General features: G+C 37.8%; 1 protein-coding gene across 5 annotated transcripts in view; it reads left to right on the forward strand.

Annotated features, from left to right (window-relative positions):
* Positions 1-16,351, forward strand: part of LOC108504778 (kynureninase-like) — a 58,694-nt gene extending 42,343 nt beyond the window's left edge. For all 5 annotated transcript variants that reach the window (XM_017830197.1, XM_017830193.1, XM_017830195.1 and 2 more), the window contains 4 exons: positions 9,624-9,676; positions 11,163-11,248; positions 14,843-15,073; positions 16,032-16,351. In XM_017830197.1, coding sequence (XP_017685686.1) covers positions 9,624-9,676; positions 11,163-11,248; positions 14,843-15,073; positions 16,032-16,184 — 523 coding nt within the window. In that variant the 3' untranslated portion in view covers positions 16,185-16,351. The remainder of the gene's footprint in view (positions 1-9,623; positions 9,677-11,162; positions 11,249-14,842; positions 15,074-16,031) is intronic.
* Positions 16,352-19,766: the final 3,415 nt, after the last annotated feature.

Here is a 19,766-nt window from a genome sequence, read left to right on the forward strand (position 1 = left end):
AAAGTCCAGCAAAGCACATCCACAGCCTGCTGTCCTTTACTTCTTACCCATTTCCACACATCTTTGAATCAGGAGCTTCCCAGAGGCCTTCGTGACATATATTTTTATTCTTGCCCATTTTCTCTAAGCCATCCTTCCTCTCACTTTTCATTTGTGAAATGCTTGCTTTCACACCTCTGTTGCTGCTGGTAAATTTTTACTGTCACAGTGACTACTCCTTATTTTTCACTGAAGTCATTTTAGTGCTTGCTGGAAGTTCCTTCTTCCTGCCTTCCACTGTGTGGAAACTACAGGGCAGCTACAGCCGTATAGTGCTCATCAAGTGATTGAAGGGCAGTTTCCAGTGAAATGCTGGGAGCAACATGTATCTTTCTCTTCCCTTTCCTTCTCCTAGTTTCTCAGTCAGCATGACATCAATTAGGTGATCTAATCCACCAGTGCAACTGTTTTGGGTAAATTTTAGGTTCTTTCTCTCCCATGGTATGAAAAGCAGCAGCTCAAAGCGAAGAATTATGTATTAATCTCTTTAGTTATGTACAGATTATTGAGCAAAAAGGCAATAATTCTCCACTGTAATCTAGTTTTTCAGCATCCCTTTGTTTTCTGAGATGACTTTCTAGCAACCCATTGTAAGCAAATACAGAGAGGTTTAGTCAGTGTGGGTTCAAGGTCAATGTTGCAGGTATAGTTATTTTGTGACAGGAGAATAAGTCCATATAAATATCCTTATTTAATTATTTTTCACCTGCTTCTGCAGTGAGAGGAGGTTGGGGGCTCCTGAAAACAGTGTTGAACTTCATGTCAATTGTGACATACGTTGTACCTCAAACATTTGGCTTCATGTTAAATCTATTTTGGGGCCAAAAATAATGATAGTTTAGGTACTACTGAAAATTAGGGCAACTACGGCCCTGTAAAAAAAGGTTCCTATGTCACATTTTTCTTATGCTTTTTGGCAATGGATGAAATTTTATCTTTTTGGGAGAGACTCTTCAAAATAACTCTGAAAGGTTATTTCTGTTCTCCCTTAATTATTTCATGTTCTTAAACTTCAACTGGAAAAGCTCCATTTGAGTTGTTTTCTCCTCAAGTATCCCTTAGTGTTAGTAAATGTTTTGTAACACAAGTACTGGATCCTGTGGCAAATCTGCTGGCACTTGAAACTTTGAATTCAATTAGTTCCAGCCACAGACATAAAAAAACCCCCTAAAATCTAGTCTAATGCTGATTGTTTCTTGTTTCAGGCAAAGAGCAGAGGTGATAACTTACATTTTAGCTAATAAGGATTCTAGTATGATAAAGGTCTTGCATTAATATTGTGATTACTCTATTCAAAAACAACAAAGACCTGAGGAAGCTCAACTTCCCAGAACTTAAAATTTTTATATTATAGTTCAGTCAGATGCATTTATTATTTAGAAATATATCTAGATATCTCCCCCTGAAAGATTCATTCAAGGGACTGTGTAAACTGCATAGTTCAGTAAATGCATCATAGTAATCAAAACTATCCAAGCCTCCTTTAAGTCAGAATTCACATTTAAAAGTCGCTCTAGGAGGGATTGTTGCTTTCGCTTATTTAATTTAATCTATTTGAAACAGCCTAGAAAAAAAATTACGGAATTCTTAAAGAATGTGTAATATGAGCTTTTTTTTATCACTATAATATAATCGAGAACTATTCAGTACTTTATAAAAATCACTGAGAACTTTATTAATATCTCTATGAGTAAATTGGCTCTCTGCTTGATTTTTAATTTCTGGTGTTAGGCAGAATATTCAATTTCCCCTTACTAAATGTGCGAACATAGTGTTGGCTGAATTCCCCCTTTTCATATATCTGATATTTGGCCAGTGAAAGTGTTATATGAGCACTTTGTGATAATAGTTGTTCGTAAGCTGATTTAACAGTTTTTAATTCAACTTCATTAGCCTGAGGGGGTTTGTTTTTTTGTGAGATCTTTTCCTGGGATTTAATTTAGGCTCCCACTTTGCTGGTTGATCATACCTTTCTTTTGCCTGCTCGTGGCGAATGAAATTATCATCCCTCATCCCAAGCGCCTTGGAGGTTTGGTGGAGAGCTCTGTGCGGCTCCGAGGGGCCCTGATTGGATTGGCAGCATTGCAGCCATTCCTCTTCCCCATGCCCTGATCACAGCAACTTGTTTCCCTCTACAAAAGTGAACTCAATCTCCTTTTGTTTTGTCCTGGAGGGGTAAAACGAAGGGACGTGTTGAAAGTGGTGTATTCCCACTTGTGTCGAGCCTAAAAGACTAACAAGGTAAAAATCAATCCAAGAGGAGCTTGTGTACCCTCTGTCTTCAAGTACCTGTCAGCTGTAAATCACCTTGCACTAGATTGACCAAAATGCCCAGGTTTTTCACCCAAAAGTCTCTCTAAATATGGCAAAAGTTGTGTTAAATCCCCCACCTCAACGAGTGACACTCTGGGAGCTCAAAGCTGCCCAGCTACTCCTGGAAAAAGGAGGATTACTCAAATCTAGAGATTTCTTAATTTCATCCATTGCAGTCACATAGTTAAGTGCCATTGTATAAATTATGAGACTGTTTTTCAGGATTTGGGTTTTTGCTGCTAAAACTTGCTGCTAGGCAGAAAGTGAATTTAGCTATTTTTTAACAAAGACAAGTCTCAAAATAGAGGAGAAAAAATTTTCTCCCTTTAGATGGCACTGAAAATGCAAGCCTCTTAACAGAAGAAAAATGTCATGCTATTAACCTCTAATACAATCATATTACTTTGGTCCTTTGACAAAGTAAAGCCTCATTGATATTAAATATGAAAAGTTACTACTTTCACAGTAGCAACTTTTCATAAGGAGTTTTGATTTTTTCCACTGAGTTCTAAGAGACTGGCCCATTAATAATGTATGGCGCCTCTCACAAGTCACATATGCTTAATAATTAGGAAACATTTGTAACGAGTTGAAAAGGGTAAGGAAGGCAGCAGAGTGTGTGCAAGTCCAAAACTACAGAAGTCTGAGGCTAATAATTACCTGGGCTTCAAAAGCTTTTCAAATTCTAACAACAGATCCTACTTAAAATTAACAACAGGCACTGCACAGAAGAGAATAATGAAACAAGTCCAAGCTTACCATTTGGGATAAAGGATATCTAAATAGATATAAGGAAGGGGGGAGAAAAGGCTTTAAATATAGCTTCTGGCAGTCTTGGAAAGGTTTTCTGAAGGAGACAGTGAGAGTTAGGTTTGAAATATTGCTAAAGTCTAACAGGAGTAGCTGCTAACTCCCTTAATCCTCCATGCAAATCCTAGCCCATATAGATATATACTATGGCATATATATATATATATACTCCATAACTGACAGCTCCACAGTATATGAAAAATTTCCCCTACAGAGCAGGGTTTCGAATCTTTGAACTAGGGATTTTGGTGGTGAAACTGAGAATTTCTTTCCAATTATTCTTTCTTTTTTTTTTTTTTTTTGATTGCCAAACCCCCTCATCACAACGCCAAACCTGGTTTGAGATGGTTTTTCTCCCTTCCACTGAACTGTCAGAACAGAAGCACTGGGTCAGAGCAGGACCCTGCTTAAGTGCTCAACCTGTGGAGAGGATGGAGTTGGAACAGAATAACATTGTCCATCCACTTTTTTGTTTCAGCACAGCTATAAAATACCATGTGGAATCATGCAAAAAAAAAATAGATTTTTTAATTTTTTTTTTTCCTTATTGGAAATGCCAGTTAAGTGACATAGAGCAAGAAAAATATTAAATTTTGAACCAATCAGAAATTTAACACTGGAAACAACTTTTGACACTTGGGGGATAATTTGGTGAAAGGCTGACAAGAGAGAAAAAAATCAAGTGGCATCAGCCTTTACCTCCAAATCCCCTTTCCTCATCTGTATATCAAAAAATCCTGTATAAGGTGCTCCAAATAAATCTTTTTCTCCATTCTTACATGGCCCTCATTACTAAATATGTGAAAACATTTTAATAAATTTATTCTTACCCCTCACAGCAGAGTTAGGGCAGTCCTGAATTTCTAGAGATTAGGGCTTGAGGCATAGAAAGACTAAATATTTCATCGATGATCAGACAAGTCTGTGATAGCAAAGAAAATTAAAACTTCTCCTCAAACTCCAGTCAGTGAGCCAAAAATATGCCACATGAAGCAATGAGCAGGTTTTTCTGTCTTCTTGGTTGTTGTGTGTATGTGTCTTTCTTACTATTTATTCTGAATTTTGGCATTGAATCCAAAGGAACACAGTCATGCTCATGTGCTTGCAATAAAATTAATGCAATAAAAATTAAATTGAAACGTATAAAAAATGCAATTAGAAAAAACTGCAATAAAATTAATGCAGAGCTGAATGCAAGGACTGTGCCCCAGCTGTTGAGCCTGGGGATCAGGTCTCTGCTCAGAGTTTGCGGAGAGATGTTTGAAAATCTGGGTGAGAGTAAGGTGGTTTTGAGAGGGTGTTAAACTGTTTTCATGAGTTTGGTTTCCCGGACTGACCTTTGTCTGAGTGCAGCAGCATTAGGAGATGTTCCTGCTCAGGACCTGAGTCTCGGATACTTCTTCTATCCATATTTCACTGTGTGGAGCCCAGTGAAGGAGGAACATACCTCAAGATCTGGAATAAAACTGTCAATTGAGCTGAAGATCCACATGTTAAGGAGTTTTTTTGGTCTTTGGGAGCTGACTGTACCAATTTTTTGTATTTTTTTTCTTTTTATTATTTTTATCCTGGATTTTGAAACATGAAAGCTGGGCTTTGGATGTGGCAGCAGTGATGTGGTACCACCATGTTCTCCTAGGCAGCAGGATGATCAAACGTGGTCAAATTGCCATGACTGAGGTCAGATGTAGTTTGCTCCTAGCTCCAGGCTGGCTCCAGCCTCCAATCTTTCTGTGTTCTTTTGTAGTTTAATTTCTAAGACCTCCTGGGTGTTTATTTAACACATTTCCTGCTAATAGAGAGATATTTGAGTCACTATTAACCTCTATCTTCTAAATTTGTGTCACACTGCACAGTGACTCTTGGTTGTCTGTTATAGCTCTTAAGGGTGTCAGGAGAAAAGGATGTTCTCTTCAACCAGTCAGTTGTGCCACAGACATTTAGAACTGTAAGAAACTGAACTTAATGATTGTTTTTGGCCCTTTCATTCCTTTTCCTGCACGAGGCTGCTTTTTCAGACATAGCATAATATCGGCTTAGTTCTGTGTAATAAACTTTTCTAGTTCTGTGTAAATAAACTTTGGGAGCAGTGACAAATCTCATTTACTCCTCAAAGCTGATTCTTACTCATAGATAGAACAGTAGCATGAAAAAAACAAACAAATCTTTGCCAATACATGGATGCTTTTGCAAAAGGAAAGAGATGTGTGAACGAAGAGCTTAGCAGCCACTCAGCAGTTACATCAGCTGCTTTGTGGACACATTCTGCCCCAAAACTGCCTGTTTATGATTTTGCTTAATCCATGGTTTCATAACCATAACATGCTTTGCTGGTATATGCTACTAATATAATCTAAATAATGACTATGAAATTTCTAGCTCACGTTGTGACCTGATAACGGAGAGGAGACAAACTGTTCCATGCCCAGTGAAGCTGGCAAATGTAATATCAAGTATTACTAATTTCACACTGCATTCCTGTAGCTTTTCAATGTGCCTTCTTGTGGACATGAAATTATTATCTCACACAATATAATGACAGGATACTTCCAGCACATTGCCCTGGATTGCAAAAGCTGGGCCGCATTAATGGTATTTCCCCGTTTTCTGTATCACTACTCAAGAGTTTCTTTATTTTTTTTCTTGCTGAGAAGGGAAATGAGACCCATGTTGCTTCAGGCTGTAAATTATAAATGAGTAGCATGATCATCTGTAACGTCGAAGCAAAGGTCAAAAGAATTTTTTTTCTATTTTTCCTGTGTTCTTTAACTGGATCTCCTTTGATGTTTACACTGCACATACATCATGATCATTATATCCCGCACTCCTGCATCATTAATGCAGCTACAAACGAGATGACTCAAGCTATGAACAACCAGTGCTTCAGTCTAATGCAGACAGATATGAAGGAGGAAAATGGGCTAAATAAAAATACTTATTGAAGGGATTGTTCCCTGGTGTAAATGGCCTTAAAGAGGGCATGACTAAATGAGAGGATACTGTTCCTTTTTGCAGTCATTTTCCAACCTGGCAAATCTTTATTCACTGATTTGTAAAATAAGAGAACATTTTGATGTAAAAATAGGGAATTTGAAAACCTTTTAGCAATATTTCATTATATTTTTACCTTTTTCATGAAACTTAGCTGGTAACAGTTTGTTTTAAATTTTATGTGGCAAGTGTAAAAATTAGTTCCGTGCAAAGACCGGAAACTTGCAGAATTCTCTGGGAAAGTCTCAGTGTTATCAAACCATGAGGACATAGGCAAGGTTGGATGGGTCCCTGAGCAACCTGATCATGTGGAAACTGTCCCTGCCTATGGCAGAGGGGTTGGTAAGATCTGATCTTTAAGGTCCCTTCCAACCCAAACCATTCTATGACCATGGGTTTAATTTCAGGCATAAATTAAAACAAGGAGTTATCTATTTAAAAGTTATTTTCTTACAGAAGAGCATGCACACCTTGCAGAAAAACCCACAGCTAATTCAGCATTAATTTACTCTCCTTTCTGGCATGATTGCAAAGTATTTCATGTATGTTTTTGTTCTTGGATGGAGAGATGTTCACTGTGAAGGTGTTCCTGGACATCTCTGCTGAGCAGCTTTGGGAGGCCACTGGAGGTATCTGGGACTGGCAGGAGGATGCTGCAACCACAAATCATTCATCACTGGGATAGCAATTTTGATTAGTGCTGTGTTAAAACAAGGGCTTGGTTTGGATAAATTTGCATTTTTAAAATTATAGTGGAACATTTGCAAAATTAAACCCTTTTCTCCTTAGACACTGATTTTTAACAGACTTTGTGAAATGAGTTTTGTCTGCAGTGAAAAGCATGTGACTCTAGAGACTCATCACTAACATGTTTAAGGTGGTTTTAAACACAAACACATCACAGAAAGCTTTTCAGAGCTTTCCACACTATGATTTTTGCAAAAAAAAAAATGTTTTGGAATTCAAAATCAATTTAGATCCTGTTGCTTTTGTTTTTTGAAACAGAGATAGTTGAAATGGTGACTGCAGTTCACTTTGCATGCAGAATAACAACTCTTTAATAAGAAATTTTACTGCAGTAACTTAATGTGCAGTTTTATTGCCTATTATTTTTAGTGAGCATTTATAAAGCGTTATGTTTGGGGTTTAACACCTTAGCTCTTTCCCATCATAACAGGTTGAAATTTGGCATAGCAGTGGCAACCTTCATTTCAAAATTTTCACAGAAAATTGTAAACAGCAAATTGCTATAATTTGTGAAGATTTTGTTAATTTCCACACTTTGAAGCCTGTCAGCTTAAATGTCAAATAACGTGACATCCATATGGACCATTAGATCAACGAGAGTGTAGGACCAGAGCTGCCTCAAAGTGCACATCCTGTAGTGACACCTCTGAAGTTCTAGAACAGCCAAAAAGAAAAAAAAAATAATAAGAAGAGAAAAAGCAAATTGTCAAATTATGGTAGGAAAGGGCAAGACAGCTAAAACTGTCTTTAAAAAAATCCTTCATTCTGTCAGTTTGGAAAAGTTCTGAAATTTCAGTTTCCAACTTGCAAACGTGGTGCTGCAGCAGAGACCTGGGTTTAAGCCAATTTCAGAATTAGCGAGTCTTGAGCATTCATGATGCAACCAGAGTGCTTTTCATCGGGCTCGACCTGGGTCACAGTCTGATTGATATTTATTTTGTCTTTCACTTTAGGATGTGGTCCACAAAAAACTTAGAATTGTTTTCGCCTTGCTGCAGAGTAATAGTCCAAATGTTATCTTTCCCGTGGATTTTTTCTCTTTAAATCTTTTGGAATTCATGGAATGTGTATGCCATTGACTTTAGTAGTATGTTGTAGTAACATAGAATATTTAGGGTTTTCTCTACAATGTTGTCTATATATTATAGAGTTCATATAAAATATCTGAAATATCTTTTATGATTCAAAGCATCAGTAACTGAGTCACTTGGGCAGAGGCTGCATTACACTTTATTTGGGGTGTATTCATTTTGGCAATATAATATCTCACGTGAAATGAATGTATATTGCACTATTAATTTTCATGGGTCTTAGAATAATAAAAACATCATGCAGCAATAAAGAAAAAAACGTGCTTTTTCTGTGTACACTCTGTTTGGATGCAGCTCAGAACCTTTCATAGAACTAAACATAAAACCTGCGTTGTTATACAGAAATACGAAGTACTTTATTTTACACTCTGCTGTGTTCATATAACAAGTTTCTAACTTGAAAATGGTCTTAATTCTGCAGAGCTAAGCTCTTTTAGGCAAACTGCAAAGTGTTCCTGCTTTACTGAGGGGCCATGACTTTGTTTTCCCTGTTTACTTCCAGGAATGCTGATCTACTGTGAGTTTTACTTGTAGATTTTTTTTTACTATTACAACTTTTGAACACTTGCCAGGCTTAATGCCTAACAACTCTGCTGGCATAGGGAAAACTGAGCAAAACCTTGGAAGAAATGGTGTCAAATATGTCCAGTCCCGTAGAGCTTGGAAGTTCAGGAAGGAGTCTGCAAAAGTGATTCCTTGATATTGTAATAGCATTGATACATGGGGAATCTCAAGTAGAACTGACAGTATTAGTCACTGGTATTACTGTGGGCTGAGTTAAGAAGTAGAGAACCCAAGGGAGATGGAGAGAGACTCCTTGATTTTGCAATATTGATTTTGTTTGCTGTGCCTTGGGCACTAGGTGATCCAGTGCATCCAGCTGCTTTGGAAAACTGTTAATAGCTATGTCCTTGAGTATATTTTTCCGTAAATGTGAGTTAATAACGTAGTGTCATCTTAATGTACAAGCTCAGGGAAATTATTTTCAAAAAAGCTGTTTGGGTTTTTTTTCTGGCCATAACCTTAAAAAAAAGGAATATTGGATTAAATTGGATTGATTTTTATTTTAAAGAATTTTTTTTTAATAAGGTCAATTCAGGAGAAGAAAAGTGTGTGCAGAATTCACATTGAAGTCTCACAGTAAAGACAAGGCAATGCCCACACAATCCTCATTCTGAGGTCCTGTTTTCTGCCTGTTATTCATTACAAAGTCCTTTTCTTGGTGAAACTAAGTCAGATTTCATAACACCTTTTAGCTTTCAATATTCATTAAAATAAATTTAAGGGTGAGGGTTGAATTTAATGCCTTGGGAGAAAACAGTGGAAATATTTCTGTTCTAATTTTTGTTTTGTGAAATGATTTCAGAGAAAATGGGTATTGTTAAAAATCAATAGCTAATTGAAAGATGTGGTGTGTTTTATCATTAGTACTAAAAGAGAAATTTCCAAATAGTAAGTTTTTAGTACCATTTCTTTATAGAATTTATTGCATTTTAATGTCATTGTTAGAAATAAAATGTATTATTGGAAATGTATATATTTCTTAATTTTATATTACTCTTAGCTCTCAAATTAAATTAAAAGATATTATACCAAGATTTCTATTAATTTACTTTCTTCATAAAATCTTAGACTAATCGGCTGGTGGGGTCACGATTTCAAAACAAGATTCCTCATGGAAAACAGTATGTACTTTTACCCTTCCAATTTTACCTTATTTGGTGTATTTATATCTAACCAGCTCTACTTTTGTAGTAGCTTGAGGAGAAAGGACAGAGCTTTGCATTTCCTCACTTATGTTAAAGGCATTAAGCTAAACTCACCCAAAACATGTAATGCAGTGGAGTTAACAAAATAAATGTTGGAATAAATTTATGTGTGGGCATATGGGTCTGACTGTCTGCTTCTAGACATTTTGCTGAAATACCTTCAAAATTCAGATATAGAATATGGATGAAACTTTCAAAGTATCTCAGTGAATTAAATTCATAAGTCCCTGAGGAGCGAGGATCTGCTATCATTCACTTGGGTAATATCTTACTTCAGGATTAGTTCCACTGGAATTAACGAGAAATCACATAAATAAAGGTAAGGCAACCTGACATAAGTCACGAAATACCACTAAGGTTTCAGCATCTCCAAATTTCTTGCACTAGGGGAGGATGGATTATAAGGCAAAACCTGCTCTGAAATAGTCAAGTATTTATTGTCCCAATACAAAATGAGGACTCCTTTCCAAATCTGACAGCTAGACTGCTCAGCTCCAGTTTAAAGTATGGCAGAGAGAATATCCTGGGGGTTCAGGATGAGAAAGGAGCTTTTTGGTTTGATTGGTTGTTTCGTTTTTAATATATTTTTAATTTTCTGTGGCAGTGCCTGTTGATGTGGCTTTGGCTGGAGAACACCTCCCTAATAGCCTCAGTCTGCTCTTTGTTTTCTGACCAAATGCAAGAGAGTGGCACTATGGAAAGCCAGCAGGAGACACAAATTGCCTTGAAACACTGTTAGAAGGAAGAAAACGTTGTTTATTCATTTCCATGAGCAGTTTGTAGGGGAGAAGTTGGGCATTATAAAATTAGCCAGTCTACTGTGCACGAAGAGCATCTCTTCCGCCGCATCCTCTTGCTCTGGTGCTGGAGCATGAAATATAGACGGTGACACGGAACTTACAGCGAGGCTTTGTAGATTTATTAAACAGATTTTGTGAAAATTTCGCAGCCCAAAGTCTGGGCAACTTCCCTACGTGGCCTGAAGCTACACTTAGCTGCATATGCAGCCTCCCATGTGTCTCGTCAGTTTAATAAAGTTAAGGAACGTGATTCCCGGCTCCGCGTGAGCGGCGCCGCTGCTGACTTGGAATTTCTCTGCTTTGTGCCAGCATTAAAAGAGATTCAAGTGTAAAGGTGGTTTTAACACACACCATTTAAACAAATTAATTGCAGTCCTCTGGTTCCCCTGAAGCTGCTAATGAGGTCTTCTGCTGGATAAAATTGGGCTTTTCTCGAAGTTAAAAGTATTAGCTGGGAATAGATTACTATTTGCTTTTAATGACCGATTCCTACAGGCCACATTAGGGAAATATTTTATTGCGTGAGGACAGACTTCAAGATAAGGTCCAATCCATTAAAAGGAAGAAATCAAAAACACTAATATAAGTTATTCATTTTCCAGAATTACAACTAAGTGAAGGAATTAATGGATTTCGGTTATCAAATCCTCCAATTTTACTGGTCTGTGCTCTGCACGCCAGTTTAGAGGTAAGTAATTGCTTTACTTTGAGCTTCAATTTAAGAGTATAAAAATGTTTAATGAATGTTACATGTATTATTGCTGTCTGCCTCAAAGAAATCTTCAGCAAACAAAATAACCCCACAACCCTGAGACACCAAGGCCTGTAATGAATATACTCATCCCTTCACTGTTCTCACAGACTTTGCTGTTGGACCCAGTGACTACACTGGGCTTTTCCCACTTAAATTTAGGGGCTCAGTATGAACAGCAGAGCTGTCCCATGGAGATATTCGGGTTTGCTTCAGTGGAACTCACACAAAGGATGCTGTCCAAGACCTTCCTAAAAAGGAATCACATAACTGAAAAGTTGCATCCAGGGTTGCTTTTACATATAATTCCTGAGCAAAGTATACTTAATTCCTTTATGAAAGAAGTGCATGTTCTGGAGTCTACATTGAACCATTGGCTTAGGGAACCTGTCCTCTGCTGTTGTCCCTTTGGTTACAAACAGAAAAGACAGAAGCTGTCTGTGAATGCTTCCTAAAAGGGGAGTTTATGTGTGGCATAGCTCCAGAATGTTTTTTCTTTCATCTCTTCATTTGTTTTCTGGTGGCTGAAGGAGCAGAGCCCCATCTCTGTCCTATCTCTGTATGAATTGCGGGGACCATGACATTGGGAAGGGCAGTTCTGCCACACAAAGATAATCTTTCCTTTCTGTAAATGTGTGATCCATGTGGTGAAAGCCTGTGGTCGACTTTGGAGAGTGCAATTCATCCCTTTTTGAAGGCATGGAGTTGTACTCCCAACACCTTACATGATGATGTGTTTCATATCGAGATGTACCAGCATTTCCCTTCCAGATGGTTCACCCCTGAAATCAGGACTCTGGGTCTTTGTGGCTGAAAAAGATGGTTTAACTCATATTAACAAACTATATGCTAAATATTCTGCTGTATTAAATTATCCCTACGCTGCTTTTCAGGCCAGCCTTTGCTGAGCAAGTTTTTGCCACCAGCAGAAATGGGTGAAATATATTTCTGCTTAGCATTCCATTAATATTAGTGGAACAACAAAGCTGATGCTGGAACAAAGAACAGTGTCCATGCACTGTATGTCTCTCTTCTTTATTTACCAAAAAAACAGTATCTTAAGCAAACAAAGTCAGAAAATTGCCAGTAATGCTCTCTTCATCTTACATGCAACACTGAAGGACTGCAAAGGGCACAGCAATGCTTCTTGTTCCGCCTGACAATTTGTTTTGTTAGTCCTTAAACATCCAATATATTGTTTTAAACTTTATGTGACCTTTGAGATAAGCTGAAAGCTATTCTGCTATGACCCAGATTGTCAGTGTTCTGGTTTGTGTGGGCTGGTGTCATTTAGCCCACTGCAGGGAGCCTCGAACAATGAGGGCTGAGCAGTTTCCATCGCCTCCCCTTTCCATGCCCACATTACCTTTTGGCACAGCCAGGATTTCCCAGTGCTAATTGCTCTAATACAGTGGGAAACAAAATAGTTTTCATGTCTGGCAAGAGATGGCTAGTGAAATTGCATGCCACCTTCACTGGGACACATTAAACAGAAGGCAGTGTTTCCAATGGAAACAATGAAAACTGCAAGTGTTAATGGATGTTATTCCTCAATAATGCTTAAAATGACTGTTATGGCAGTAGCTGCTCCCTGTTACGGAAAAAAGGGGAGCACTCTACAGCCACATTTAAAAGACCTTTTTCAAAAAATTTCACCCAGGAGACCAAATATTCCTTGCTCAAAGCCTGTGGAAACAGATTTTTGCATGCAGCCTGAGGAGATCCATCCTTCATACTGCTGCAAATCCTGGAGGAATAGGAGGCAGGTCTCTGTTTTCCCTCCATTATGTGCTGAACGGTGCTGTGTGCTTTCTGTCTGCCTGGGTGGTGAGGGAAGCACCTCTAGGTTTTTGTTGACCTGTGCAAGTGCTGAGTGCTGGTGGTTCTGGTCCCTGTCACGTTCATTTCCTTGCAAATTCTGTCTTACAGCGTCCATATTCCATTTCACAGAAAACACATGCAGGGGCTTTTGGTTTTGTGCAGCATCTAGTGGTTGTGAAAACATCAGGGAGTGAGACTTGGGATATTCTACAAAAGAATGATTTCCAGAGGCTGTTGGAAACCAGAGTTTGTTGTATTTTGAGTGGGATTTCTCAGGTACCTCTCTACGTGCTCTTCCAGGTTATGATATAAGTAATCTTAAAATTGTTACTCCTCCAGTCTGGAACAGTGACTTCTTGAGAGTGAAGATCATGGATTTTCATCCAGGATATCTGCCTTGCCTCTGATTTTCCAGCTGCAATTGGTGGAGGGATAACTGTCCATGAGAAGCAATATTGCATTGATGTGCCAGGATGTGATTTGAAGTGGCTGTTGGGCACTTGCATATCTATGTCTTGTCATGTTTCCCTGAAGCTACTTCCATGGGAAGAAGAAAAGAGAGGGTTTGAGGAAGGTGTGGGTAAATTGTTTCGGGAGTCACCTATTTCATTATTCCCTGTAACTGAGCCTTTCCAGAGCAAAAGCAGAAGCTGTCTCGTCTTTTGCTTCCAAACTCCTCTGTCACATTGTTCTTGTTTGTGTGGCAAAATAGCACTGCCATTTTCAGGCAGTCATTTTTGCAAGTCTCATGATATTTTGAGTTTCTGAAACTCACCAGTTCTTGCAGCTGTGTCAGAGCACAGTTATTAAACAAGAATTTAGTGAATATTTTTTCTTCATGTGGACTAGAGGGAGAGCCTCTACAGGACTTAAAGCAGTAAAGCCAGTATGTTAGTAGAAATTTTGAGCTTTCAAAGGAAAGAATTTGTAGACCAGTCATGATGTTTCAGTCTCAGCCCCTGGATTTTGTTAGTAGAATCACAGAATCATTTACTTTGGAAAAGACCTCTGAGATCATCAAGTCCAGCCTTTAACTCAGCACTGCCAGGCCCACCAGTAAACCACATCCTCAAATGCCACATCTATGTGCCTTTTGAACAATTCCAAAAACAGTAATTCCACCACTTCCCTGGACAGCCTGTTCCAACGCTCAAGAACACTTTGAGTTAAGAAATTTTTTGTAATATCCAAACTAAATCTCCCCTGGTGCACCTTGAGGCCATTTCCTCTTTTCCTATCACTTGTTACCTGGGAGAAGAGACTGACCCACAGCTGGCTACACCCTCCTGTCAGGCAGTTGTGGAGAGCGAGAAGGTTTGTACTAGAGGTACATACACGGAGAAACCTTCATGTGATTTTGAGTTTTGTGCAGCAGTGTAGCATCTATAGGGAATTTATGGATCCTCTTCAGATATGCAGATGAACGCTCTCAGCAAACTGGTTTTGTGTGCAACTTCAGTTATGAAGGGACAGATGTGTATGAAAACTTTTAACAGTAGACATAAATGTCTTTCATTATCTAAAGCATAACATTACCTTGTGTTTTCAAAAGCCCAGCTCTGCCATGTTTATGTATAATATCTATCCAATATTACTGCTGGATTCCAGTGATAATGTATGGAGAAATGTGCCACCCTTTTAGTCTTCTTTATTTCCTTTCCTTTTTCTGTAGCAACACATTCTCATTCCAGTGATTTCAAATCATTGTAGGTTTTTAGTCAAACTACGATGAAGGCATTGAGAAGGAAATCCATTCTACTCACCGGTTACTTGGAATACCTGATAAAACATTACTACAGCAAGGATAAAACAAACCCAGAGAAGCCCTTTGTAAAAATTATCACACCATCTCGGATTGAGGAAAGAGGATGCCAACTCACTCTATCGTTTTCCCTTCCCATAAAATCTGTGTTTAAAGAGTTGGAGAAGAGAGGAGTAGCAGTGAGTAACTTCATCTTCTTATGCATTGTTTTGTGAGCCTATACCATAACAAAGTGATAATTTTATTTTATTTAAATATAGTCTCATATAAGAGAAAAAAAAAACACTAGGACTGATGAAAATTTCTTACATCTTCAATCTTTAATTGTGCACTTAGAAAAAGAAACCACTGAATGGCACTGCCATGTAATGGAATGATTACCATGGAGCACTTCTCCAAAAGAATATAAGTTAAATTTAAGGCCATACATTGGGTGATTTAGATGTGCTGGAAGGTGAGGCTGATAGTGTAATGCCATATAAATGAGACAGTTTTATTTCTGCTGGTGACTTGTCTCCCCAAAAGGCAGCTCTTCTAGGCTAAGTGTGCTGCTGTTTTGGTACTGCCAGGGAATTCCAGGAACTGCTGCTTTTAAGAGGGCACAAGGCCTCACATTATTGGCTTGTCTTTGCAATGCAGCAAAATGTTTCAAATATGAGGGATTATTACATTCAGGAAAATGTTCAAATTCCCACAGAGAGGGAAAAAAAGTACTGCAAGCCTTGTGTTATTAGTTGTACCTGTAGTACAACACTCTCTATCCTATTGGAATGTGGAGTTTTTGTGTTGTTGTTTTTTTTTTTTGTCACCCTCGTGCCTCATCAACTGTAGGTTGTTAGAGGGACTAAGGTGAATTTTGGGCATACACAGCTGGTTTGGAGCCCTAAATAGCACTTCTAAAGTCCTACCCATCTTGAGCTTGGCATCCGTTTTTAGGTAATGCATTACTCTTTTCACTATGTTTTTCGCAATGATGCTCCTCACCGTAGTTCTTTGAGGATCCAAAGGTATTTACATGCGTCTCCTTGTCAGTCCAGTCATCCTTCCTTGAAGACAAGTATGGCATTTGAAAATATAGTCTGACAGATAAACATGAAGTGACCTGAATTTACCGAATGTTCCCCCTCTGTTTTGCAGTGTGACATGCGAGAACCAAATGCTCTCCGCGTTGCCCCAGTTCCTCTCTACAATTCTTTCCGTGATGTGCACAGATTTATTGAAATCCTGGGATCTGCAATTACATCTTCAAAACAAACAGCAAATAATACTGCACTATCTGCTTCTTATTGATGGCTCAGCTGTATCTTTTAATCTCTTTCTGACCAAGATGCATTTATTCTGCTGAGCGATTCTTTGCTTCGAGTAGACTGAGCTATATCCCATGCAATTTGCAAAAAAATGACTGTGTTTGAATAGTTATTTACAACAGACATAGTTTTATTAAAGCTCATATTTCCACTCTGCTTTGACTTTGACTCCATGAATTAGTATGCTTTGTATATTTTAATGGGGCTTTTCTTGAACATTTTATGTAGTTTTATTACATTAGCTTTGAGAAGCATGGCAGAATTGCTATCAAGTAGAACAGGAATGAAAAAAAAATCCCTTCTTTATTATAAAACTGATACATAATAAAATGTGGAAAGATACAGTCCAATTTACATTTTTAATTTAGTAATTCTATTTAAAGCACAGGGTATACTTGAAAAGTAAAAGTTGAACAATTAGTTGTTTCAAAACTTTTAACTGCTGCACACCAGATCTTTCAAAGGGCCCAATATTTTGAAATTCTGGTTTTATTAATTTTTTTAATTGTAAAATAAATTTACACCGCAGATACATTTTTTGGTGTGATACAGTTGGCTAAACCAAAGCAGTTGATCTTTCTAGGTAGTCATCTTGGGGATAATGGGCTTGAGAAAGCTGAGAACAGCTCAGTAGAGTCGTGTAAAGCAGAGTGAAGGACTCTATGAACACTCCCTGCAGTTTTAAAAAGATTTAATTTGGATGAGGCAAAATGAACTCTCAACCCTTTTAGCACAGTAAAATGTCTCATTGTTAACTTACTGTGTGGCACAAATTTTTGCAGAGATTTGCACCAGGCAGCTAAAAGCAATGTAGAAAAAATGCTTATATTTCACCAACACATTATCCAAGTGGTTTCAAGACATAAATAACATCTTGGCATAAATGGCAACTAAGCCCCTATAGCCCTGTACTATTCACATATCCTTTTTCAAGAATTAACTAGGACTTTCTCTCTGATGATATTCAATGTGTCTGATTTTTGATATGACACACTTAGAAAATTATTTCTGATTGTACTTTCACTACCTGAAGGAGGCCTGCAAGAAAGTTGGGAACAAACTTTTCATCAGGGCCTGATGTGATGGGATAAGAGGTGATGGTTTTAAACTCCCCTTCAGTTTGGCATTAATAAGAAATAAGAAAGCATTATTTTACAATGAGGGTGTTAAAACACTGGAACAGGTTGCCCAGAGCTGGTGGATGCCACATCCCTGGGTACATTTAAGGCCAGGTTGGTTGGGACTCTGAGTAACCAGATCTAGGTGAAGATATTCCTGTCCATGGCAGGGAGGTTGGAATAGATGACCTTTAAAAGACCCTTCCAAGCCAAACTTCTCTAGGATTCTATTATATTTCTTTTTATTCTACTTCAAGGGTGAGAAGGGATTTGGGGGGGTGGTGAAGACTACTCCATTTTGGCTTATGATACTTTTGTTACTTGAAATTGTCACATTCTTAGAGCATCTCCAGCATCTCCTGGGTTTCCTGCAGGGAAACCCAAGGACCTTCATCTGTGCTTTAAAGGTCACCAAAGATATGTAATTTTAAAACCCCTGCTGCAGTTACACCTATTTAATTGGTTGTAATATGTAGGGGAAAGCTGAAAGAACTGCAAATAAAGCATTTGTTGGTATTTTTAGGACTTGTGAAGAGTAAGAAAAAATTCTTAAACTAGAATATTGTTATGAAGAATAGCACAGGAGTGTTAATCAGTTGGAAAGCTCTGTCTCGAGATGTTTTAATTACACTGACATCATTGTTCTTTAGCTCAGTTGAGACTGGATGGTTGTGTTGCAGTCCATGTGTTTTCATGGGTTTATTTTTATACTTATACCTGCAGCTCAGCTGCTTTATCTGTCAAGTGACACGATCCTAGAAAAGGACTGTTCTCCATAAAGCAACTCTTGCTGAAAAAAAGCACTGAACATAAAACTCTGATGGTCCACAGTGTTGGAAAGGGTTTTAATTCAGTGTCAGTGCCTTTGAAGCTCTTGTGCTGCTGTACAGCTCTGGCTGGCAGTCACTTATGTCTTCCCTATAAAGTTAGGCAAGGTTAATATAAATCCAGATATAGGATGGATCTAGGTCATGCTGTAAAATATCTTATTCTGTTATCAGCTGAACCTTATTGTGTGACAAACACAAGAGGAGAAGAATGTCAAAATCTCTATCTAAACAGCAACCAGACCTCAGGTTTTGGACTTGCTGTCTTGGCAGTTACAGGGAGATAAATGGTGAAATTTGTGAAGTTTGGCATCTGCATTTAATCCACAAACTGTGAAAACAATGCCTTGTGTCTCTGGTTGAGGAAAGTGAACCAAATAGGGCAGATAAAGTACTGAATATACTTTAGATTTCAAAGACTAAGAGATTATTAATAAATGTTTAATAGTATTTTATCTTTTAGTATCATTTCAGGCTACAAGTAAAAATGGTGACTTTAAAAAAAAGTATTTGTCTTTCATTTGATGGATTTACTTAAATTCATTGTGCAAAAACTCACTTATTTCAACTTTTCTGAGTTACTCTCTCTTTTTTACCTGTGAGCTGTAAAGATAAACCTGAAAGCTCCTGGCTTTTATAGGGACACGTACAAATTCAGAGTATTATTTCCAAAAAGTGAGAAAAGGTTACATTGCATTTTACTGAAACAAAATTGCAGCATAAGCACCAGTTTCACATGGGCTTTCTCTACTTGGAAGTAAAAGTTTTGCAAAATGAATAATACTGAAAGTTAACATTAGGTGTCAGTATTTTACATATTATTTAGCAAAAGAATATCAAGTGAAAGAGCTTCTGCAGAAAAAAAAAAAGAAGAATATTACAGTCTGCTTTTTCAAATGCTTTAAGTTATCACATTTAGAGTAATATCACGTATAATTATGTGTGAAATAATTAATTGTATATACCCCAAATGCTTCTTGCTAGTTACATCTCTTATTTAAAATTCAATATTAAATATCACTGCTTTTTAATTGTGATAACATTTAGTTCCTGGATTGTCTAAAGAAATTACATTTTTCAAATTGAACTGCAAGACATGAGTGTCTGTAGATGACAGAAAATTGATACCCAGGTAGAGTGATAAAATGCCTACAAAATGAAGGAAGATAAATGTGAATATGTAGATGCCTTGTTTTATGTGTGATCTTTGTGTGATCTTTTTTCAGCATGACAGAATTTAAAACTGTACAGAGCTCTTAAGCAACTGTGGAAAATGAGGAGAATATACTATTTGTGCATTTTTAACCCTGTTTTGCCACGGGAAGGCAAAAGAGAAGGCAGAGTCCTCTTTCATAAGCAGAGAAGGATGGGTTTGTTTTCCAAAAGAACAATATGAGCGAAGAAAAAGGCATGACATGCAGTGCTTTTCTCATCTGAGTTTGTGACGTGATTGAAAATGGGAAGGATGAGGCCTATTTGAAGAGCTTAAGACCCAAAACTCTGGGAGTCCTTGGTTTGACTGCTACAGAATCCACTTTTTACCAGCAAACTAGTAAACATGGGTAGATCAAGCAAGAAAGATGAAAGGAGAAAGCAAGGTTGAAAGATAATTAAAAAAAA

Source organism: Lepidothrix coronata, unplaced genomic scaffold, assembly GCF_001604755.1.
Source record: "Lepidothrix coronata isolate B3197 unplaced genomic scaffold, Lepidothrix_coronata-1.0 Scaffold175, whole genome shotgun sequence".
Lineage (NCBI taxonomy): Eukaryota > Metazoa > Chordata > Aves > Passeriformes > Pipridae > Lepidothrix > Lepidothrix coronata.